Here is a 27,149-nt window from a genome sequence, read left to right as displayed (position 1 = left end):
AGCCACCACTATGTCTCTGATTGTACCTTTTGTAATTTGTACAGAGAAAGGTTGTGGACTTTTTATAAACGCCGTGGACTAGGTTATGCGACTAATAGACATAATGATGTATTGAAACAAGTAGAAACAGATAACTTGTTGAAATATCTAGATGGTAGAAACAGGTAGCCCAGGTATTCAGGCAGGTCGCCAAAGTTCGAGGACAATCCTGTCCAGCACTTCTTGTCTTTTCAATGGTTTTCTAACTGAAGTCAATTCGCGATGTAAATTGGAGAATTCAATGGTCTTCGCGAACCTCGTACACTAAACATTAAATTTCGTCAATGATTTATACGATGCTATACATCGGAAAACAAAGTGAATAGGTTCAGCCAATGTTATATCCCCCGGTGAATTACGAATGGTAACTTTTAGGTCTATTTATGGATCAATGTAATATGCCTATTTCCTATTGTACAATTATTACGTCACTGAACTATTCATATTGCCGAGGCTGTTATTTGTGTTCTGCACTTAACTGACTGGGCTAGGCAGAAAGCAGGACCGGTTAGCACTCTAGTCTGCTCGTACGGCTTCGTGTCACTGTTCCAATCGATAATTCGCTGCTCCCTGTTTGGCGGTCTTATCGCGTCACACATCAACTAGTCATCCACTCGGCCACAAGATATAACAGCTAATAATAATACTTTATGTATAATAACAAACCTTTATTTAATATAATTTGAATGATATTTATCTGGTGAATAATTATGTATCACTTCACTAGACGGTTTATATGATTAGTTTTCAAATGCACTTCTTCGTATGACCGACCTTTATATCTAGGTGAACATTCTTCAACTGGCCTGACTCATTCGATTCTAAAGAAAAGAGACTAGTTGAACTGTGAAATATGATTTATTTTGTATATACATAGTAATGATTTTCAAGTAATGTTTACTTCTCCCTATTTATATTTTAAGGTTGCTCCCATTCAAAGTAACAGTATACCAAAGTACCGTCAAGAATCACCAAAAACACCTCCACACGTTGTATTACATTATTTAACATTTAAAACTGCCTGGGACTGGATAATATTTTTATTAACCGGTTACACATGTATTATTATTCCGTATAGTGTTGCATTTGGCCATGATACATTATCAGAAGAATCAATATACTTTGCTGTTGAACATATAGTTGATATAATATTCTTCATTGATATTGTTTTAAATTTCCATACAACTTTTGTTGGTTCATCTGGTGCAGTTATTTCAGATCCAGTATTGATACGTTTGAATTATTTAAAAGGTTGGTTTATAGTTGATTTAATCTCTTCGCTACCATTTGGAATTCTAGCAGTATTCAGTGATCATACAGTAAGTTGAACAAAATTCCAATAAATTATTAAATCTTAAAGTATAGTGTTATATCCCCTGGTGAATTATGAATGGTAACTCTAAGGACTATTTATCGACCAATGTATTATGCCTATTTCCTATTGTGCAATTGTTACGTAACTAAACTATTCATATTCGTGTTTCTCTTATCATTAGCTTTATTTTGATCTTTGATTTATTATCATACGATTCTTGAGTTATAATCAGTTTATTGATTACTTTGGTTTGTATAAAAACCCAGTATGTTTGTAAATAATGATTCATATTGCCGAGGCTGTTATTTGTGTTCTGCACTCAACTGGCTGGGCTAGGCAGATAGGAAGGACCGAATAGCACTCAAGACTGCTCGTACGATTTCAAGTATCGTTTGCGTCCGATCAGTAAAATCCACTCCTCTCTAATTGCACATTCATATATATTACGAAGCCATACGTTATAACATATAGATTAATAGTGATAAATGATTAATTGACAAATTATTATTCGTCTTCAGTTATTGTATCGGAATAGATCTTGCTTTCTGAACACTTTCGAGACAGTATCTATAATCTTAGATACAAATAATAAATATACATGGATGGATAATTTTCATATCAATAAAGTTTATACCTTACATAGTTTTTTTGTTCCCAGTATTGTTTTGAATAATGACAAAAATGTGTATGCGTTATACATAATAAGGTTTTCGATAGTCACACTTGATAAAAACTAGTGTAGTATTGTGGTGTGTGCTACTGATATCGACAGATGAAAGTAGTACGTATCATGAATTGAAAGTAAAATGTCTGTCAGCAGAAGGTTTAGAAAATCGAAGAAAAGAGAAGGAGAACAGAGAATGATTGATGTGGAAATATAGACTCAATAGTCGTCTTTTATCCATCAATTACATTAGTAGTCATGTAATATAATAGAATAGAGTGTTCGCCTTACATGGTTGGAGGTAGTTTGCAGTAAATCCTAGAACTAGGTTTCATGCTAGTTAGCACTTACTAACTATCTATATCTGAAATTTTTATACGACTAAAACCTTTCCTGACAAAGTTAGAAATGTTACCTTTAGTTCATTTGCGGTGTCACCTAATTTATGTATAAGTGAAAACATTACACTGATTGACAACGGAGTAGCAACCGACACCAAGATTGCCTGGTTCTTAGTCCTAATCAAATTTTATCAATAAGGATGACATTCAGCAACATCAGATATACCAACTTGTGTGACGTCTACATCAACGGTTTCCAGTCTACTACTTCTAATATTCTGATGTAAACCAAAGTACATCATCGATTTCAATTAATCATTTCTTCTAGGGTAACCATAGTGACTGACATCAAGATACATGTCCTGGAGTTCTAGCGAGAAGCAGTGACCAGTGGAGTTCAACCACGTCTGTTGTGAGATATCAACTCACTGAAGACAATTGGTGAATGGTTACTCAAACTTCGTGGATTGGTTGAAGTTAGACAATTATACCGTTGGATGCCGGCTCAGTGGTCTATCGGTTAAGGGCTCTGGCTCGAGACTGGTAGGTCCTGGGTTCGAGTCTCGCGAGGCGAGGTCGTGTATGAGCACTGCTGAGGAGTCCCATAGTAGGACGAAACGGCCGTCCAGTGTTTCCAGGTTTTCCCTGGTGGTCTAGCTTCAATTGACTCATGATTTCAACTATGACAACCATATTTTTTTAACTAAGCAGTATTCTTCTTTTAACATAAATTGGACAGTATGTTCTTGTTTACTTTAGGCTAATGTCTAACAAATATTACTGACTAACTAAGAATAAATCTTTTTCAATGTGTTTTACTTCTGTTTTTTTTCTATAACTTACAGACATTAGTCAATCTGTCCAGTATATTAAAACTGGCACGTTTATTACGATTATGTCGAGTATTGAGAAAATTAGACCAATATTTGGAATATGTGGCGTCAATTTTATTAATTATGCTATTCTGTTTTATACTATTAGCACATTGGTTAGCCTGTGTCTGGTATTTAATTGGAATGCATGATTTAAAAGATAAAATTTATCATGGTTGGATAATACATTTAATGAATGAAACAACTGGTCCAAAAAATTGGACTAATACATCATTAGAAGAATATTTACCATCACAATCTATGTTATATATGACATCGTTTTATTTTACTTTATCTGTAATAACTAGTATAGGATTTGGTAATGTTGCAGCGAATACAATTTCAGAAAAAGTTGTTTCTATTATTTTTATGCTAATTGGTGGTAAGTAATGTTAATACATTACGTTAAATTGTAAGTATAATAATGAATAATTTTTCTCTGGTTAGCGTTCTTTTAGCGAGTTGGTTTTTTAAGGGATGGGGTCGTTAACCCCATACCCAACTCTCCTCCTTTATCCGGGCTTAGGACCGGCAGTAGCCCCAGGAGGAGATACAGGCGGAGTTATAATAATAATTTGAAAATAAAAACAAAAATTGAATCAAGTGATAATTATAATAAATATCACAGAATAAAATGAGACTAAATAAACAAATTTAAATTTTATAGATAGATACTAAAATTTGGAAAACTACAATTCTTACTATCATTTACGTTTTAAATTAAACTTACTCAGGTTTATTCCGTGCTGAATATTTTATACCTGCTATTTTATAACACAACCTACTTTCTTTGTTAATCAGTTGTCCTGTATTTTGATATCTGTTTATTGATGACTGCGTTAGTAATTCCATTTTTGTGAATGATTGTCGTAAGTCACAATCTGCACAGCTGATCTCATATCCTTTGCCCATTTATGCAAATTTCCTTTAGATAGAACATGTTGGGTAGTGATAAATTATAATTCTTTTGAATTTCGTTGATGGTTAACATTGACTGAATAGGAAACATAGGATAATTATTAAACCAAGCAGTTCAAGTATAGATAGTGAGCGGATTTTCCTGTTGATTTAAATTGATAAATCTCTACTTACTTATGTACACACAATGTGTATTGCTTCAACATTTTCCTAAGCTACAGATTTTTAGTATATATCCATACTCATTGAACATGATATCCACTCTATAGACTCAGCAGATTAGTAGGTGTAGCACTATTGTTTACAGCGAAAGTTACTGAGTTCTCCTCTTAGTTGATGAACCCCGAAAAAGACATCATCTTGGATATCATTGCGACTTACAATCAAAATATACTATAAGTGATTTATTATTCTGATTTATATCGTCTACTGTTGAGTGTGACAAATATGAAGCCACACTGGTTGTTTTGTGAACTTCATTATCATCATTGATTAATTATAGGTATTCTCATAACTAAATCATATTATATTCACGCCATCATATTTGAATAATTTCTGTATAATTCATAATTTCAATGTCGTAATATACATCCGTTTATTTAGTTAATCGATGTATATTTTAAAAGGTGTTTAACTGTGAGTAAATAAGTTTAGCGAGCACATAATTAGTCTGGCCAGTAATTTTATTGCCTATTTGTGCTTTCACAATGGTAAAAGTTTTAATAACTTTAGGTTTTTTACATTTGGATCTAATTCGAACCAAACCATTCGAATTTTTACACGCATTGATTAACTAACTTTATTTCATAATAATCTATGAAACTATTGTAAGAGCATCTGTAGATTGGCTTAAACACTCATTAAGTTATGCCATGAAAAAGAGAAAAAAAAGTATTCGATCACAACTAAAAGTTACAATCTGCTATTAATGGCCAATCGACTCCAGGAAACAAATAAAGTTTGTCAGTCACTTAAGTAGCTGCTCAGTAATTGTTGGTTTAACAACAATTTTAAATATTGAAAAACTTCCCTAAGAATAACATTTTTTCCTTTCAACAATCATATCACTTATCTAAAAGTTAGTAAATAAGAACCATTGAATATGAAACTGACTTGTGTTGAGAAACTAAACTGGAAAATATTCTTAAGAATAAGAGAAAAAGTATCCCAATTAGATTCAGACAGTGATAATACAAAAGTAAGAACTATGGGAAAAACAATATCAACTCGTCAACTAAGCAAATAATACAATATTGAGAAATTTAAGTAAGAATAATTAATATTGGCAAATTTATCATTTTAATTTTGTTGAAATACATAATATGTAATGTACGGAAAGTTACAATAAGCTTGCATTCACATTAGCTTGAGTGGAAAAGGCATCTGTGAAAGATTTCAAGCTGAATCCATTAACGTTATCAGTGAGATGGTTTACGGAACTAGTTAAAAGATCTTGTAAATAAGGATACATATTTCTAAAGAGTTATCTCAAACTATCTAGTCATGAGTAAATAATCCATCAATAAATTCAATTACATATATATATATATATATAAATGATAACCATATATTCTTTATTTCAATATAATCCATCTGCGTTCAAAAGAACACTGTATTTACTTCCTATCAAAGACAGTATTTTAATAAATCTCCTTGTACTGAGATAAAATTTTTATTTGTTTTGTAATTAATTAAGGATGAATCAGTGTGTCAACGACTCTAGTCAGGAGCTTTATCAAACTGAAAACTATAAAAAATTAGTATGAGTCTCATAGCTGTTTCTCATAAATCTTTAGACATACACACTATAGGTTCTATTTAGAACCGAACTTTGAACCACAAAGTCATTTATAAAGCAGGCTATTAAGTAATACACTGAGCAAGAACTTAACTTTCTATGCATTTTCATAACATGTAAAATAGAAATCTGATTGATTAAAATTTTCAACTAAATTTAGTATAAATTAACTTAGTATTGTTTGTTTGAATCCTCCCATTGATGTTTAGGACTGCATATGTGCATACTATGCGTATTGCCTCGATATAGCCTTAATTCACAAGCATGGTAAGCAAAGATGGATAGTGGTTAGCAGTGTAGAATGAACAAGATATTACATTTTATCAGATCAATTATTATAGGGTCAATGGTTTGTTAAAAAACAAAACTAATCATTACCCGGTCTAAATCTTATCATTATCATATAAATATAAGTATTGATCAGATAATTGACCATGTTTATTTTCTATATATATTATAAAAGTTAAAATTCACTCATCTGTGCAACAGTGATGATTATCTAATGAGGACAATAGTGAGACATAAGAATGAACATTAATTTGGTTATTTACATGTGAATAATAAACAAACTCATTATAAATCTTGTTTATGGCCTAATGAAATAGGCGTTTGTTTATCAATATATAAATATAATTTAAGTATACTCTTATAAATGTAAATAATGAACACGCATTTCGTCCTATTTTGGACTATATAGATTTAATAGTCACAATAAAATCTATCCAAATAGGATTTCAATCATTAAGTATAAATTATAATTTGTTGATATTGAATTTCTTAAGTTAATTATTTATTGTTTTGTAGAAATTAATTATTTTCATTTTAATAATTAAAACTTAAGTATAATTTATGTTATATAGATTGATAAAGTATTATGGACTATTTGCTAAGTACTCTAGAACAATTTATATTGGTACAATTCGAAAAGTATCACGATGAGTATTGTAGAATTTGCCACAAATAGTAACATACAAAAAGAAGCAGTGACCAGTGGAGTTCAACCAGGTCTGTTGTGAGATATCAACTCACTGAAGACAATTAGTGAACGGTTGCTCAACTTCGTGGATTGGTTGGAGTTAGACATTAACACCGTTGGATGCCGGCCGTCTCAGTGGTCTAGTGGTTAAGCGCTCGCGCGCGAGACTGGTAAGTCCTGGGTTCGAATCTCGCGAGTGCGGGATCGTGGATGCGCACTGCTGAGGAGTCAGTCCCACAATAGGACTAAATGGCCGCCCAGTGCTTCCAGGGTTTTCATGGTGGTCTAGCTTCAATTGAATCATGATTTCAACTATATAAGATTCATTATTATCAGCTATGAAATTAGATCACATTGTTATGTATATTTTAAAATTATTTTTGTTTGGTTAACAAATCCCACGTTAGTCTTAGATACAAATTAGAGATTTTAAAGAACTAAACAATTTTTACTAAGAATTAAGTGTTGAACTTAAATAAATTCATTACAAAATAAGTATAGACTGTGAAATTAGTTAAGTGATAATGATCAAAGCAAATTTTCTGAAGGAATTTTGACTCTCTAGTGAAATGATTTATAATGTAGTAATAATTATCTAAGAACAAAAAAAGACTTGATAGTCACTGATTGCACAAATCATAGTTTCACACTAGAACTTCTGAAAAATTCATCTCAAGGTTAGTAGTTATATTAGAGTCAAATGATTTATAAAAAATTATTCATTTTGGAAACAGTTTTCATTATGAGCCTCTATTAACTGAACAATTATTCCAAATTTAAGCGAATAACTTCTTAGGCGTTTGAAGTAAAAGGCATTTGGTTTGAATTCTTCGTATGAATATCAATCTAGATTCAGGTAACTCCATTTGGCAAGTCCTAAACAACATGAAACGCGAGTCTCTAATCCCACTGGAACCCTCATCCAATTTTACATCACAATGATAATGCAGTTTAGACAGGAGTACCACAAACAATTTTGTCCAGACTAGAAAATATTTCGAGGATTTACAGCTTCACTGTATTTTATGATAATTCAATCATTTGTTTATGATCTGTTCTACCCTTTATTATAAACTACGTTCTATAATTTACACTCATTTTGTACTTAGAACTAGCATACCAAGACTATTTCACTACACTCATTATCTCATATAAATACGATTGTACAGCTATTGAAAATGAAATCGACAGAAAAACTAATTGTTTAGATATTATTTTTTTAAATTTCTAAGTGCAGGTTGTGAATAGGTATTTGTATTTTGAAATTTGTTAATACTCAGATAAATGATTTTTTCCTGAGTATTATTTCCGTTGGTCATTGGACTCTATTTATGCTACGTACATGTAAACCATAGACTCTGTGGCAAATACTGAACTCAGAAAACTAAACTTAAATTGTTAAGGATTTATAGGAAATTCTCGAAAATCGATCCTTCATAAGCTTTACAATAAAAGTCAGTACTTTATGAAGACCATTTAGTTTTAATTGGGACAGCTGTTCAGTAAATTTAACAAATAATAATATGAACCTAAGGTCTGTCGATACAATTAGTTATTTTGTTCCTAGTTGGGTTAGTATTTATTTATAGGCTTATCTGTTAGGGGGTGAAATAGCTCAACAGCTTACTCCATAAATAGGTATAACTTATTGTTTAATATACAAATTGATTTGTACTACCTACCGTATAATATTTGCCTCATTATGTAGCCAATGATAATAATATCGTTTTGCTCATTTTGAAATGTTTGTTGATTTTATTTACCATGATATTAACTAGCACTTGTTTATGCTACAATATTTGGTAATGTGGCAACTATTTTACAACAAACACATGCAACTCGTGCAAGACTTAGACAATTAATGTCTAGTGTAAAGGATTTTTTACGAATTCATGAAGTGCCAAAAGAATTAGCTGAACGTGTTATTGATTACGTAACATCAAGCTGGTCTATTACAAAAGGTGTAGATACGCAAACAGTAAGTAAATTGAAGTATATGTTGAATATTTTTTTCTATTTAAAAACATAATTTCGTGTAAAGGATTTTGGTGAAGAACGTGTTCACTAGTTTCTTATATTTCAAGCTGTTGATGTATGAAGTGAAAATTTCTTTACTCCATTCTATAGGTTATCTTGATATTCAATCAATCAACGCAAATCATTTATGCTTCCTTCCACTGTAATTTTATAAACATTATTCGTATATTTTTTCGATTTATGATTCTTCGTAGTTACACATCAGGGTGCAATCGTCCGATATTCATTGGGCTCGGTGAGATGTAGGACAGTCAGTAGAGCAAACACATCTTTTACTAATTCATTTCTTTTCAGTCGAATTTATTGATTCAGTCTAATCAATCAGTTTATGATATCGAATTAGGAAAGTATATCTTACTGATCAAAAGATGAGTTTCAAAATTTTCTAATTAGATAAATGAATTCTCAAAAGTAGATTTATGAGTGAAAAAAACTTAGTTGGTAATAATTTGCTTATGGATGTACAACGTTTTGTGAATTCTTTTGACAACTTTATAGTTCTTTATGTTTTCTTTACATTTATGTTATCTCAATACAGAGCCTAAATATCAATAATCACTAGTCATATAATCAAAGAGATGTTTCACAGATATATTTCAAAGCAATTCTTTTTATGCGGTTTCATCCTTTTTATTCTGCAATGCAGGTTATATTTAACCACAGTTTCGCATCATTTATTTTGATATTTGAATAACAAATTATCAGACCGTGGTACATTTTTTATAGGGAAAGATTTAAACCCGATGTGAACAGCGTTTCTGAAGAGGAAATATATTTCATACCTGCTAATAATTTTCAGAAACTTGATTTTCATTCATTAGGTTGATGATAATACAATGTTTTTACCGTTAGTTGATAGTTTTGTAGAAGACGTTATTGCAGACACTAAAAAGGAATGATTTTGTATATTCGAATCATTCATTCTATAGCATTATAGTCATTAGGTTAGAGAGTATTTCTTTTGTCGTGAGGAACAGTCAGTTATAAAATATTTGAGAATAGTTAGTTTTTTCACGCATTCAAGCGACAAAACTGAAAGGATAATGAACTAATTTTAAAGAATTGAAGAACTATATCAACTGTCAAATGATATTTAAACTACGAAAATACTGATGCACATCAACCAACATTCTAATATATTTTAGCAAAAAATGTCCTAATTCTGTTCCATTTCTCACGAGTTCACTATAAACCTGTCGTCTATAGGAAACAATATTTATTATTGATAATGAAAATATTCATCATTTTTATTATATACTAACTGTGTAAAAACAACTTTGATATGCATAGTTTGTTTCCAGCCCACTAATTTATATCAAATATTAAGTCACTAGAATATGATTGATTACAAGTTTTCACCGGAAGTATATATAGATAATATTTTATGTCTAATTGGCTAATCTTTATTTTCAGAAGGGGGTTTTGTGCCGATTTCGGTAATTTTATATAGTTAAGATCATGAGTCATTTGAGGCTAGACCACCATGGAAAACCTGGAAGCACCGGACTATCGGTTAAGTGCTCCCGCGCGAGGCTGATAGGTCCTGGGTTCGAATCTGGCGAGGCGGGGCGTGGATGCGCACTGCTGAGAAGTCCCACAATAAGACGAAACGGCCGTCCAGTGCTTCCAGGTTTTCCATGGTGGTCTAGCTTCAATTGACTCATGATCTCAACTATATAAAAATAATCTTTATTTAACCAAAACCAAATACAAGGTTTTGAAAATTATTTAGTTGCACTTCTATCAAACTTGGTTACTTTTTGTTTATTTTTCACCATTAAGTAATATTTTAAGAAAGAATTATGAATAATTTAACCAATAATGAAGCAGCTAGACAACTGAACATGGGTAAGACAATAATTATATAATAAGATAAATGTAATTGGCATATAATTAATCTTATCTACGAATTTTATGATAGGAAGAAATAGAACAAATATTATAATTATCTTTTGACTACTTTAGGTGCTTAATCACTGTCCAAAAGATATGAAAGCTGATCTATGTGTTCATCTTTATCGTGCTGTATTTAGTGAGCATCCAGCTTTTCGATTAGCAAGTGAAAGTTGTCTCAGAGCTTTAGCTGTTTCATTTACAGTACAACATAATGCTCCTGGTGATTTAATCTTTCATCAAGGTGAAAGTATTGATCAGTTGTGCTTTGTAGTGTCTGGATCTTTAGAAGTAATACAAGATGATGAAATTGTAGCTATCCTGTGTAAGTTGAAAATTTTCTACTTCTCAATTCTAATCAATCTTCCTGTGTATTTTTTAGATTCAAACGAACTAGTATTAGCATCAATTCTCATTTTTAAAAAATGTGTAGTTCAGTAAACATTTTGAAAAATAGCTAGACGACAATTTAGTAGGTGTATATTTCAAAATTAAATTAAGCATCGATAACAGGACAATCTAATACATTAAAGTATACGCTCCAATCTAAATGTACTTTTTACATAAGTGTAGACAATTTTAAACAAAATAAATCTGTCAGACACATTATATTCATACCATCTTACATGTAACTAAACAGCTTCCTAATGAAAAGCTACACTTGAATTTTTTTATATAAAAATACACTTAGCAACAGACAAAATAATTTTTCATTTTATTAAAATATGTGTCTAGTAGGAAATCACGTAATAGAGTTTTTCTATTTCATTGTAAATAATTTAAGACTAGCAGATGGGTATTTAAGCTAGTCAGATAACTGAGTTATGAATAAATAATATTGAAACAATATAAGCAATTTAGGAGAAAAAAAAGTATTCGACAAAATTTCCAAATACTTAGCACAGAAATTCTTTAGTGTTGTGTAGCCTTTCTAAATATACTTTTCGAAATTTCCATATTCCAGATTACGATAACGTATATAAGTGAAGAATATTGTATTTTAATGGATCTTCATTAGGTTTTACTCTAAAAGACTAATCATGGCAGTTTATGAGTTAATGAAAATAATGAAATGGATCACGGATTGACCTTAGTTAGATAACCATTGAAAATTAGGAATTACTATACCGATGTTTTGTTCTAGTATGGGTCAGTCTTTGATGTAAAGCTATCCACAAACCCTTATACTAGTATTAATCATATGCTCACTCGTAACTAATTTCCAGAGGTGATTTCCGGATATCTAATAACAAGTCGTGACCAGGCTAGTTCAACCATATCAGTCATGAAGCAGTTATTCATAAACATCATTCGAAGGTAGTAGAACAACATCGCCAATCGATTCAAGTCACAAGTGTATATCATTGGACGTCCATTCAATGGTCTAAAGATTAAGCACTAACATCGAGGCCTGAAGATTCTACATTTCATCCTCAATGAGAAAGAGGATGCTAACTGCAAAGAATTTCTTCATTAGGACGAAACTACTTTCTGGTTCTGAAAGATTGTTTAACTACAATCTGTGATGTTATTAAACCAACAATAAAATAGAATACTTAAGTAATCATAACAAAATATATTCAATATGTTAAACAACTAAACAACGGAAGTGAATCCTTATTCTTATATATACAGAAAATATTTTGTCTAATCAAAAACGTTAGATTTTGAATTGACGAAATTTATTCTGATTAACTATTTTATAACTTAACAAATATACTCGTCTATTATTTTAATCAATACTATCACAGATCAATGAATGTAAAATAGGTTCAAGGGGATAATTTGTACTCTAAAGTAACTGAAGCGAGTTGAATATATCAATTACTGTAACTCAGTACATGAATTTAAAGGGTATCTTATTTTTTTTAGGTACTATTACTCTTTGGTTTTTTATATCAAACAAAGTCATTATTAATAATACTTTTTCTCTTTTCAAATTTATTTCACTGAATTATACTCCTTGAATAACATCTTCAAACCCTAATCTTTCATATTAATGCTTATCATCTTACTACTTCTACCACTATGGGATTTGAATCGACAACCACATCTCTGTGCTAATGTGGTATGGCAACTCGAACTGATGTACGTACGTACGAAGTTCTACGTTGTGACTGACTGAATAAATACTAATATTCTTTCACTAATCATTGAAAATTTTTTATTTTATCATTTTCGTAAATTTTCTTTTTCTTTTCCTATTAGCAAAAGGTGATATATTTGGTCAACCTATATTTAAAGATACAGATGTTGGTCAAAGTGCAGCAAGTGTACGTGCTTTAACATACTGTGATTTACAATGTATTAAACGAGATAAACTTATAGATATCTTGAAATTTTATTCACAATTTGCAGTTTCATTCTCTCGGACACTTGTACTCAGTTATAATTTGCGTAATCGTGTAAGTTGATTTTTATCATTTATCTATGCATATTTTGTTGTTTGTATTCATCACATACGAGATTATTATGATTTGAAATCTGCTGAATAATATGATAGTTTGTTGTATAATCTTGACAACAATTCCACTTTAAATGTAATGCAAATAAGTTGACAGTGTATGTCATAAATTAGTTGATCACTTAATATTACTCATTATCACATTACCAATTCTTTTGTGTTAATCGAATACTTTTTATCTAGTTACAATTTTGCTGCACACCTAAGTAAATAAACATTGAGTCACTTTTTTTGAAGGCAGGTAGTTGGGTGTGAGTGACAGGATTCCATATGTCCAGGTTATGTGGTTTTTGGCAATTGATAGGAAGATATATTTACAATCTAGGAATAAATGATATGTCAGTTGGGATTCAAACTTGTATCATTCAGTGTCACAATTATAAAAGTGACTGTTGAGTTATTCAACTAACATGTATCATTAACTTTGAAACTTCTTTGTTTTGTGGACTAGTTCAAAGCTTCTAAGGATTAATGATTGTAAAGAAGCTCAATCAATGGCATATTTATCAATTCGTTTGTCACATTTTATTCTAATTTTCAAAGGTTAGAATACATATAGAACTGATTCTTTTAGTGAGGTTGCATTATCGAATGATCAGAAAGGTATCTTTTTATTGCAACCGACACTAGAAATAAAAAGGTGGAGCCGAATGCTTCCAGTACCACTAATAATTTAGGGGAATAATTAAAATAATAAATTTCAATTCTATGAAAAAAGATTACAACAAATGAATAAGAAAACAAGTTATTTTATTCATTGAGCATTTTGATTTCTATGGTGAACTGATTGAGCTGAAGAACGGTTATCCGTCGAGCTGTAGACACTAGTTAATACAGCTTTAAAAAATATGAATAGTGAACAAGAGTTACATTAAAATTATCCTAAAATAACTGTGTAATATTTCCTGTGTTCTTTTTATATTTCCAAAGCTGATGATAGTAAAATCTATAATCTTAATAAAACTAACAATTTTATTCTATACAATACACATACATATACAGACGTATATGAAATAAAACTTTGTCAATAAAACTAGATTGAAACAACTACCATTTTTATCACATTTTAATCTGACAAATAAAACAAAAACTTCACTGAATGAAGTGAAAATACGAAAGAACAGTTAATGATGAATAGATTGAATAATTTTTTTTACCAAATGAAATGTAATCATAGTGTTCATCACAAACTGAAACCAGATGTAGAACCACTAATATCCTATTTAATAAACGAAATAATAAATCAATATACATTTCTATATATATAAAAACAAGTTTTCGCAGTTGAATTTCAATAAATGGAAACCGAAATAGTTGGACACGGTTAAGCAGTTGGGGCTCATGGTAATTCACAGGGTGGAGCTCAGGAACCATGGTTCTCGCGAAGAGCCAGACACCTAAACCAATGAATTGGAATTCATCCGTCCACAATTTCAGTTCCAATTTGTGTTTTTATTATTGAGTAATCTTTATCTATTTTTATAAACGAGTTACTGTCGTGAAACATCGTACTATCTAGAATCCAAGCACTAAGAAGAACATAACTATCATATAAACTGATTTATTATAGATAACTGACTTGCTGAGGAGTCTCAAAATATCACTAAGTGGATGTCAACGCAACTCCGCCTGGAGCCTGTCTGGAGTTACTGTCGGTCCCAAGTCCGGATAAAGGAGGAGCGTTGGGAATGGAGTTGGCGACTCAATCCCGTAAAAGACTAACTTGCTAACAAACGCTAACCAGAAAAAATAATTCAAACCATTTTAACTCTTCCCTGAGAGTTAGAAGGTCTTCATTTAGAAGAGTTATGACGCCTCATGGTGAAAGCCGAGTTCCTTCGAAAGTCATAAGGCTAATGACCCTTCTTGCAACCAGAGAAACCATTAATTTAGGTATATGAAATGTTCGTACAATGTGAGAGATTAGGAGAGCCATTCAAGTTGCTGCTGAAATGAGGAAACACAACCCGGAGGTGCTTGAGATCAGTGAAACACATTGGATACAGGTTGGACAACAACCTGCTTCAAAGAAGCTTCTGTTATATTCAAGCCATGAAGAAGGAAATTCTCCACATACACAAGGCGTTGCACTGATTCTATTCAAACAAGAACAAAAACCATTTATAGCATGGGAATCTCATGGACCAAGGGTCATCAAAGCCTCCTTCAAAACAAAGAAAGAGGGCATTACAATGAACGTCATCCAATGCTATGCGCCTACCAACGACTACAATAAAGACGTTAAAGATAAATTCTACGATAGGCTGCAGTCAATCTTCGAGAGGTGGCCAACAAAAGACCACATCTGCATCAACAGAAAGTTCAGGAGGACGATGGAGGATGTGAGAACCAGGAGAGGTGCTGATATAGCATCATATCATCACTTCCTGGTCGTCAAAATGAAATTAAAACTTAAGAAGCACAGGACAATGGGGCGGACAACATTACAAAACTTTAATACGACCTTTCTTCGGGATACTGACAAACTCAACAAATTCAAGATACCCCTCAACAATAGGTTCCAGGCTTTTCATGATCTACTCAATGGAGAGGAAAATACTATGGAGAACAAATGGAGGGGATCAAAGAGACAATCTATTCAATATGTCATGAGGTTCTAGGCCACAAGAAGCACCATCACAAGGAATGGATCACTGTCAATACACTGGATAAGATTGAAGAAAGGAGGAACAAGAAGGCAGCAATCAATATCAGCCGAACAAGAGCAGAATAGGCCAAGGCACAAACCGAATACATAGAAGTAAACAAGCGAGTGAAGAGGAGCATCGGAACCGACAAACGTAAATAAGTGGAAGATCTATCAATGACGGCGGAAAAAGCATGAAGAGAAAGAAACATGAGACAGTAGCAGCAACTGCAAAGATACTCCACATTCTCTTCAGCAAGATTTAGGATGGAGAACAAGTACCAAAAGACTGGAAAGAAGGACACCTGATCAAAATACCAAAGAAAGGCGATTTCACTAAGTGTGATAACTACAGGAGCATCACTCTTCTCTCAATACTAGGAAAATTCTTCAACAGGTTGTTGTTAAACAGAATGAAGGACTCCGTAGACGCCCAACTTCGAGATCAATAGGCTGGATTCCGTAAGGATCGATCGTGAACAGACCAAATCGCAACTCTACAGATCATTGTGAAACAATCAATTGAATGGAATTCACCACACTACATCAACTTCGTTGACTGCGGGAAAGCATTCGATAGCATGGACAGGAAAACACTATTGAGGCTTCTTCGAGACTACATCGTGGCTGAGAAGATAGTCAATATCATACGGAATTCCTATGATGCATTAAGCTACAAAATAGTGCATGGAGGGCAACTTACAGACTCATTCGAAGCAAAGACCGATGTCAGGAAGGGTTGCTTATTCTCACACTTTCTCTTTCTTCTGCCGATTCACTGGATTATGAAGACGTCAACATATGGAGGGGAGCACGAGATACAATAGACAGCTAGGATGCAGCTGGACGATCTACACTTCGCAGATGATCTGGTTCTTTCATCACACACGCAACAACAAATGCAGGAGAAGACGACCAGTGTAGCAGCAGCCTCAGAAGCAGTAGGTCTCAATATACACAAAGGGGAAAGCAAGATTCTCTGATACAATACACCATGCACCAATCGAATTACACTTGACGGAAAAGCTTTGGAGAATGTGAAAACCTTCACATATCTGGGCAGCATCACTGACTAACACGGTGGATCTGATGCAGATGTGAAGATGCAGGTCGGCAAAACAAGAGCAGCATACTTGCAACTAAAGAACATCTGGAAGTCAAAACAATTGTTAACCAACACCAAAGTCAGAATTTTCAACACAATAATATATACGATTAAACAAATGACGAAAGCAGAACTAAAAGACTTTCAAAAGCATGTAAAAGGAAGGTCCTACTGTTAAAAGTTAAACATGAGAAGGAAAGGAAATATTAGAATCAAAAGTCAAAATAAAGTAGATAATAATTCATATGCTTTTCAAGACAAAATTTAAAATTATTCTGAGAGATTTACAACTTAATTTGTTTAAGCGAGTTTTCCTTTCTTATCTCTGATGTTAAAATTTAAGTTTTGAAGAACAAGTCTCAAGGGGATTGGAAAGACGTTATTGTTTAACCATTCGCTAAAATAACAATATTGTATAACCAATGAAGTCATCTAATTATGAAACACTATAACAATCATGTATTTTCTATACGATGAATAATGAGATACTAGTTCTTAGGATAAAAAAGGCAACTCATATAAATTGGTGACGTGAAGACGAACAATCCGGTTGAGACACCATTTATAAAATAATATAAATCAAGGTGGATCAAATGTGTAATCATATAAAAAGCAATCTAGATCAAAAGTGTGAATGATTTAAAGAGTTCGCAGAGAAAACAACGAAAAACTATCAAGAGATTTATTCATTTTAAAATTATTACTTTTTCCAAAATGACATCAAATGAAGTATTACGATAGAATACTAAATAGTTATTTCATTGTCGTTCTGATCTCTTTCGCAGCGTACAATATCATCCCTTCCATATCCATAAAAAGGTAATCATTAATGACATTGGACATTATTTTTTCCATACTATGGATTGGCTAAAATAAACGAATATGAACGTTGTATTAAAGTCTAGAGGCTTAGTGACATCATACTTATCACACAACCCAAAGCTCCTAACACTTATAACGTCAAATGTTTATCAATAGTTAGTCGTTCAATAAATGATATACGTGTCCTATAGCACAACTTAACATATTATTATTATTCTTTCTTATAGTTAATATTTCGCAAGATATCTGATGTTCGAAGAGAACAAGAATTAAACGAATTAAGGCGAAGTCAGCCTCCAATATCAAGTTTAGCACCAGACCATCCGGTAAGACGATTAATATCCCGGTTTTGCAGTGCAGCTACATCAAATTTAAGTCGTTCCAGTTCATTCAGTTCAAATGAACCTCGAGAAAGTGGAAAAACAAGTGGAAAATCAAATGATACATCGTTGAGTGCTACAGTGAGTCAAAATCTATACAATTCATTGTTAAAATATTTAATGTATAAAACATTTCGTATAAAACCAATTTAAAATTGGTAGCTTTACATACCTATACAAAAGTTTGTAATAATGAAGTGTTGTTTGGCACTAGGATATTTACCAGCTAGGGTGACACTAACCATTGTGGTTACTTTTTCACACAAATATATCATTCATTATAAAATTTTAGACACGTTTATAGAGGCTTAAAATTACATAATCATGTATAAGTTAACTTTTCATCAGGGTCTTTAAAGTTTATACCCATGATCTACCAAAAATGTAAAATCACCAAGGGAGAATGAGTGGAAATATACCATATCATCAGTAACTGATTTTATATTTATTAAGATGTTGATTGATAATATTGGATATAGCAGTGTAAAGATCAAAAATAGAAAGTAACATTAAAAAAAAAATTTTATCAAACATTCTAACAGCACTCTTGTCTTTCAAAAATAAACCTAATCGCTAATAGGTTTTTATACATTTGTCAAATAGATTTATATTACAATAAAACTTTTTAATTGAAATCATGAGTCAATTGAAGCTAGCCCACCATGGAAAACCTGGAAGCACTGGACGGCCGTTTCATCCTATTGTGGGACCCCTCAGTAGTGCTCATCCACGATCTCGCCTTGCGAGATTCGAACTCAGGACCTACCAGTCTCGCGCCATATCTATACAATATATTATATGATAAATTGACCAAATAGAATGAAAACTATTCAGTAGAAATCATTTGGTATCACTATGCAGACAATCCATAAGAATGAATGAAGTATATTCATATTATAATAGATGAGAAAATAAAACAAAAATGAGCAAAGTAAAAAAAGAGATTTATTTATCTCACAAAAAATAAAACTGGAATTAAATTAAATTTAGAAATTAAATTTTTTAAAAATCCCTTTTTTTAATGCAAATTTCTAGAGAAAACAATGAATTATAAAAAAACCAATCAATGAAGGAAACAATCTTGGTTAAACTATGAAATGACATCAAAGTATTCATAATTGAATCATGTTTCTTCTTTATTGAAAGAAATTCAATATATTTAGTCCTTGACGATATTCCATTATATTTGGAAATCAAATGAAGTCTTGAAAAGTCAAATGTTATAGGTGATGCTCTCTAGTTTGGAACTCTTTATAAATACACATAAACACATAAGAGGATGGTTAAGTTTAGATTGAGAATTGAGTGAACTTAGAACTTTTGGTTATCGAATTTAAACTCACTGGTTGGATATTGATCAAAGGCTTAGCAAACATGGTAATCGGTTTTCAACCAAATCAGTTTTGGATTTGGATGCCGATCTATCTGCTTCGGGTTTAGCAGTCACCTAGGATCATACAAATAGTATGGCTCAAAAATGTGTGAATAAACATTGTCTAAATGAAGTACATTGTTCCCAAACCTATCCTGATTACAGCTAAGCAAGAGAGTCCTGAATTTTTTTTACATACAAAGCTCTAAGTGTGCACTAATTAGCAGCCCTAAACTAGTATGAAGTGGTTGTTCTATGATCCTTTCTTTTCAATAGCTTTTCAGTTAATATCAGCTTTGAATAAAACAAAAATTAATCCAACGTCTGAAGATACACTATTTCTTTTTTTTATACTAAAATCTTTTCTTAATAAACTAACCCATAACATAGGTAATTTACATATGAAAACCACTACTACATAGGTTATCCCATCATTTGTGGATGTTTGCAATTGTGTACATGTACATATGGAAAAATGAAAAACACTCAGTAGTTTTGTCTTTTAATCAGTTCTGATTTAAAACAAAACTATTTTTATTTGAATAGAAAAATTAATCATAAACCTTGGGTATCTTCAATAGCAAAGTAAAACAGACCTGCACGATAAAATTTGATACTTCTTTTCAGTTCCCATAACTATGTACAAAATTTTCAGTAGTCTGAGATAATTGCCTATGAAGATTAAAGTAGTATAAGATCTAGGAAGTAAAAGTTTTAGTTTAATTAAGCCTTTTTTCAAACATGTGAAGGTCAATTATTTCACTCAGTTTAATGCTTAAAGTGGTTATATTACAAATTAGTTAAATTTGACTTAATAAACAATTAGTGTAGTCATATCCTGTATGATAAATTAAAGAACTATAGCACTATCCCTTTCAATTTTTATCAGATATATTGGTTCTCTTGCATTGCTTAATATAAATAATTATCGTTATGTAAGTCAGAATCAATATGTAATCATAGAAAAAATGACCTGACCAATAAATTTCAATACTCAACTAGTCAAGAAGAAACAATGAAAAACCAAATCAAAATCTGTGAAAAGAATTAGCAAGATCATCATCACCATTATTATTCTCAGTCTTCCTTGCCCAAAGAATAAAGCCATTTTACAAACTTCTTTTAAAAACAAAAATTACGGTTATTGATTTGAGTCCTCACCGCCTTTGCTTCATGTAAAAGGCAATTTCTTAGACCATGTGAAAACTATAAATGCACACCACAAATCACTTTGAATAATTTTAAGTAAAGTTTTATCTAAATTCATAAAAATATTATGAAACTTGAGAAAGCAAAAAATTAGCAATAATAAATATATCTTTGTTATATCCCAATGAGTAGGAAAGATATATTTCTGGCGTTTCGTGACTTAATGTAAGCCGCTTCTTCAGAGGAAATAAAGTTATGTAAAGCTATTCTCGTTATATTATAACATATAGGGGGAAGCAATCAAATGAACATAATAAATAAGGAATTTCCCTCATCATCTTCTGACATTACCTTTTCATAAAATGTAATGAGATTACTTCTCTTACTGTAAAATAGTATCGCTATAAACTTATTTACAAAACACGATAATAATAATTTAGCCCAAACAAAATATATAGAACAAGTTAGTGAGTTGGTAAAATCACGATAAAAATTAGACTCTCTAGGAAAAGTGAAATGGGGGATTAGAGTGAACGGAAGCGAATAAATGATCTTATATTCGTCTCTTCATCTTGTAAATTTCTATATGTTTACAAGCAATTAAAATAATCAGTTAGAAGAGGATAGCACTGTGAATCCAATAAAATCTCGATATATATATATATATATATTTATAGGTTTTCTTACCGTTCGGTTGACAACCGAACGGTAAGAAAACCGAAGAGTCATATTTTTACAGAAGAATTGATGAAGTATTGTTAAAAGCAGCACAATTTATTGTCAAGATTTAAGTTCAGAAACTTACTGACAACTGGAAATTTAAGACATCATGTACATCAGTTTTGAAAAGTCATTACAATTGATTAACAGTCTTGAGTAGTGACTAATTCCATGTTTGCCTAGTCCTTAATGTTGGTCGAGTATTATCAATCAAGTTGTACTGTAGCTACTAGTTTGGGTAATTCGACATTGTGTGCACGATGTTGTGATGGTCGCAGGTAGTCGATAAGAAACTAAACTTAGGGCTTCATGATGGTTGACACACTTCAGTAGGACATACCTACAATTTTGAGGAAACTTTGTCGATACAGCTCAATCATCATTACACGTTTAGATAAACGTGACTTAGTCACTACCCAATGGTCAGTCAATTGTAAATATCTCAGTCCTCAAGGAAGTCTGTTGCAAACTAAATATCTTAGTGGTAATTTTTCAGATTGTGAAGCTGGATGATATGGGTTTGAATCCAAAAGCAAATATCACTTCCTTAAATACAGATATTCCATATTGACGAGTGCATACTAGCAAGAAACACAGGTATAGAGTTTCCTATCAACTACCTTCAACCGCCTAAAATCTTGAGCTTCATTGACAAATAAATTGTATCTTAGCATTATTTCATTTCATCTACTGGAAGCATTGTATTTATTTGATGAGAATACGTGGTGACCAGTTTACGTAAAACTAAATGTTTTTTTCTTAGAAATTGCTAGATTTATGGTATTGTAATAAGGAAACATGTAGCCCTTTTTAAATACATATCCCAAAGTATACATGCTCTTGTAAAAAGAAGGATCACTTAGACATATTTATTTGCTTGTAGTTTATATTCAACTCTATAATAAAACCTTAGATTAAACACTTGGAAAAATAACCGATTGCATTAATCTCTAGTCTAATGTTTTCCAGAAGTCAGTTTTTTTAAAAATGATCATGATACCAAATATTCACAATTGAATAACTATCCTTCTTAGCTTTTTTTCAAATAAACAAAAACACTTTTATTCATTTTCAGAATCCTATACCAGAAACTACATCTTCACCAGAAGCTTTTACAAGTTCAACAAAGCCAAAATTAAGTTGGAGTCGACTTCTTGATGTACCTAAAACAACATCATCAACACAAACAACAGTAAAACTAACAACCACAACGACAATGGCAGCGACAGTACTAACAACCAATACTCAACAATCTATCAAAACAAACAATGAGACTATACAAGAAACAAAACAACACGATGATAAAATTCAATTCAATTCATCTAATCCATTAATGAATAAATTCAACAATAAAGATGTCATTGAAGGTGAACAAGAAAGATTTCATAAAACTATTATGCAACATATTGATCTATTAAGAAATAACTTTTTAACAAATATACGTATTTTATCAAGTCGAATAGATTTAATTGATCAAAGAATAACACGTATAGCACAATTTATTAATCATCATAATAATAAACAAGAAATGAAAGGGTTGTAAAAAAATTTTGTGCATAGTTAGAAGCGATTATAAGTACTACTTATAAACTGTCAATAATGATGACAACAGCATGTAATTATATACTATTGAGTGAAAGGAATTCAAAACAGATTACTCTTATTCAGCTATATATATATATATTTTAAATTTATTTTAATAAATAAATGTTTAGGAAAGTTGCTTATAAAGTTTGCTTTTCTTTATTTCAATAGTATGTTTGATGCGTTTGAAGATTCATAGGAAATTACGGTTATAAAATAAGTAGAATGTAATTCTATCCACAAAAATATGATTTCTTTACAAAGTAACCGACTATTACAGTCTAACATTGTACTACTATTTACATGTCTATCTATTGGTCATATCACCATGATGTAAATAGTAACTTCCAAGTGTGTAGGGACTGGTATTATATCAAACTCAAATAGGTTATTCTAGCCTCTGAACAGATCAATCTATTCATTCTTCTCAAGTCACACTTTTACCGTCACTTATTTGCTTATCAACCTTGACTGGTTTCATGTAAGCGTTTGTGTGTATATTTCTTACTTTACTCATCCCATGTCTGTAACTTATTTTTGTGTGACTATAAATATCGATTCACGCTTGGTGAATTTGAGTTGACTTACATACCTTTACCGCGTGTCATTTCGTCTTGTTTCTGGATTAACGACTGTATGAAATACACGTGGTCGAAATTCACTGTCGTATTCGACCTATTTAATTCCGTTATACATCAACACGAGTCAAGTGGATAATTATATGAGAGGATTTACGATATGTATATTTTGATAACAACCATAATACGATCTAACTGGAGTCAGATATAAGGCCACAAAAATGAACGCCTAAATAACAATGGATCAAACGAAACTATATGGATACGTGTTATGCCATTCTTATTAGCTGTTTCTTATTAGCTGTTTGTCGTCTACTATAGTTTAATTACTGTACATTAATATATATATATATATATATATATATATAAGAATGTTATTGGTGAAAAGTCAGTGCAAACATGTATCATCACGGTGTGGTTACGATTTAAATAAACTTTTTTTCACGACTGAATAAAATATAAATGTTGTACATAAAGGAAAGTTTGCGAATGTCAACTAAGATAGTCGACAATGATCAGAGCTAGAAATAAATTGGTAACGAAATGAAATATGGATCATCAAATTTCAAATGAAATAAGATTTAAGTAAATCAAGAAAAGAAAAAATATAATAACCCTAATCACGACAGTAAGTAAAGATTGTGAGACTTTAGATGAGTAATTACATAATCAAATTAACAGAACACATGTTAGTGATAGTTATGAATTGAATGATTTGATCAAAGACAAGGATAAATCAAAAACTGCTTTCATCGAATAAAGGAAACAACAATTAGTTTTTTTTATTGGGGCAAAAACAAATTGATAACTGTTGCCTTTTATGAATTCATCATTATTATTTGTGTTCATTAGACTTCTGCTTCAGTGAATATTAGGATACAATACCCTAGATGTTTTTTTAATAAACTTGAGAAATCTCAAATATCAACTCCATGTCCATATTCAATAAAATCTACAACACTTATTATTCTGATATTTAAATACTACAGTTCACAAATAATGTAGATAATTTGTAAATTTTCTCATCAGTTCACTAAAGTAGCCGATTACTGAAAAGATTCAGATAACTTGATAAATCCAGACATATCGATTTACATTTTTCTCAGTCCTTAACAGAATAATCTTCCTATATAGTGTCTTACATTGATTTTCTACTTTATTGATTTAGTTCATCAAAGAAATGTTATGCTAATTAGACAAGTCTAAAACATAATGAATAATAACTGATAATAATGTTCACATTGAACTCAAAATTTATGTAAATCGACGACACATCAAGATCATTTTTCGATTATTAAGTAAGGGGTTTGAGTTATCCCGTTGCAATTATTTGCTGACGTATGTGCATAAATTTAAACCTTTGCTAATAATGATATAAACATTATACCCGTTTGACATACTAGAGAATGTTTAAGCCCAGTAAACCAATGTATAACGCATTGAGTGCTTAAAGCGGCAGGCATTACATTCGAGTAGCGGTGTGGACATCAACAATGAGGTTCAAGTGCATAAAGCTAACCAATCCAATATAGGAAGAAAAAAGTGTCTTGTAGTTACAATTCATTTTTTTCTATGTAAAAGGTTATTTCTATACAAGATCATTATTTATTTGGTTAAGGACGATGACATATATGTCGTTAAAAGAACAGCTATCATTTTGGATATTTTTATGAAAGTCAGAAAGAAAACCGGTTCCCTAAAACAATGTAGTAGTTCGGTAAATTAGCTAGGTAGTACAATATTTTATATTAGAAATATCTTGAATATGTCACGTTTAACAAAGGACTGAACGCGCATGATCATTTTAAAATATCAAAATGCTACTGTAAAACAGATAAGAGTATCGTTCCAGAGGATAGAAAATATGTAATTCATTAAGAGTTTACCCGTACCGACTTTAGCTTTATGTCAACGTTACTCATTATCCACATTACAAAAATGATTGCACATTGGTTAAAGGAATGTAGAATGAGTATAAATTTCCAACCTAACTGTAAGTAAGCTTTTAAATTAATTAACAACACTACCGCTACACGACTAAATATATCGATCCAACAATGCAATAATTAACTAGACGAATTCGCACTATCAATTATCATACTGTACTCTCTAGCCTCTATCTGTTGAGAACAGGAACAACGTACAGAATTAAGAATAAATATTTGTTCATTAAAAATCTTGTTGTTTGCTCTGACTAAAGGTAAGTACGAATAAAGAAATGAATAATTACACAGAATATTTTAATCCCTTTTAGAATCAATCATTAACAACGTAATTCATTTTTGTATTGGTTGGTTGAACGTTCCCACTGATATTTAGGACTGCAATTGATCAATGTAAAGATTCTAACAACCAATACAAAAATGAGTTAAACTTCTACCCATTGCACAAGGTAGTGGTTATCTGGAATCAGTAGCTAAATAAATAACGAGATGGCATTTAATGTTAATGGTAGTGGATTCGAGTCCCGGAGTGAAAAACAACTCCAGGATGCCTGTAAATTCGACTGTCAAGCCCCAAAATAGGACGAAATGCGCGTCCTAAATTCCACTTCTAGTCACCATCTATCTCTGCTTATTAACAATATACATTCCAGAGAGCTAAAAATAAATCATAAAATCACAATTTAAAAAGTCTTCAAATTTCGCATAATTCCAGTCACATTTCAAAATGACAGTTTACAAAAAAGGTAAATTCTTAGTACACTAAGACTTAAATTATTTTTATTCATTTTAGTGAAATAAAACAGATTTTCTCATAAAACAAAGAAAAATAGTAACCTGTGTATTGTAAATTTTAAAGTTTTATTTCATTGTAATAAGGAAACAGGAAATGTTATAAGGGGGTTAAATATACCTTGGTATATTTATATTTTAGATTTTTAATAAACGGAAATAATAATTGTGGTTTATTATTTATTACTATCTATACTTTCTATGAATAAAATAATAGAAAGATTAAACTAACAATCTATTATAGTCTATAAACTTTCAAAAATAGATACTTACAATAGTTGACTAGATTTTTTCAAATAATAATTAATATGTAAATAATAGTGTTGCTTAGAGAACAAAAATAAAGAAAATATAAGGAAATTTATTAAAAACGTACTTTTAACATTTATTTTTCATGATAAAAGTGACAAGTAAGAATGGTTTCTAGTTTTCTAGAGAAAAATTAATGAAAAAAGGAAGTTCATTAGTATGATCTATTCAATAAAGGCTCCGAAATGCCCTGGTACGGCCGAGAGTGAGGAGAGTCCGCTCTCCCTCTCTCCAATTGCTCTCACATGGCCAAGCGTATATAGTCTCTACCAGGGAAGTCCTACTCAATCCCTTCTCGTGGCATTACTGTTGTTTACGAAGTTGAGAGGACGAAAAACGAAATTTCTTGAAAACAAAGCGATAAATCTCTTGATGAATACTTCTTGTACTCGATATACAATACCGGCTAATTTTCGAAAAGAAACAATGCT

The 27,149-nt window shown here is 31.3% G+C and overlaps 1 protein-coding gene across 1 annotated transcript in view; it reads left to right on the top strand.

Annotated features, from left to right (window-relative positions):
* Positions 1-23,055, top strand: part of Smp_148670 (putative voltage-gated potassium channel) — a gene marked incomplete at both ends in the record, with an annotated part of 43,463 nt that extends 20,408 nt beyond the window's left edge. Inside the window, 7 exons of the mRNA XM_018794725.1 lie at positions 931-1,358; positions 3,205-3,613; positions 8,702-8,901; positions 10,926-11,178; positions 13,062-13,258; positions 18,119-18,352; positions 22,588-23,055. Of these exons, the coding sequence (XP_018649108.1) occupies positions 931-1,358; positions 3,205-3,613; positions 8,702-8,901; positions 10,926-11,178; positions 13,062-13,258; positions 18,119-18,352; positions 22,588-23,055 (2,189 nt within the window). The remainder of the gene's footprint in view (positions 1-930; positions 1,359-3,204; positions 3,614-8,701; positions 8,902-10,925; positions 11,179-13,061; positions 13,259-18,118; positions 18,353-22,587) is intronic.
* Between the last annotated feature and the right edge of the window lie 4,094 nt (positions 23,056-27,149).

The sequence above is a fragment of the Schistosoma mansoni genome, chromosome 1, assembly GCF_000237925.1.
Source record: "Schistosoma mansoni strain Puerto Rico chromosome 1, complete genome".
NCBI lineage: Eukaryota > Metazoa > Platyhelminthes > Trematoda > Strigeidida > Schistosomatidae > Schistosoma > Schistosoma mansoni.
Note: the sequence above shows the minus strand (reverse complement) of the source record. Positions and strands in the feature narration are given on the sequence as shown.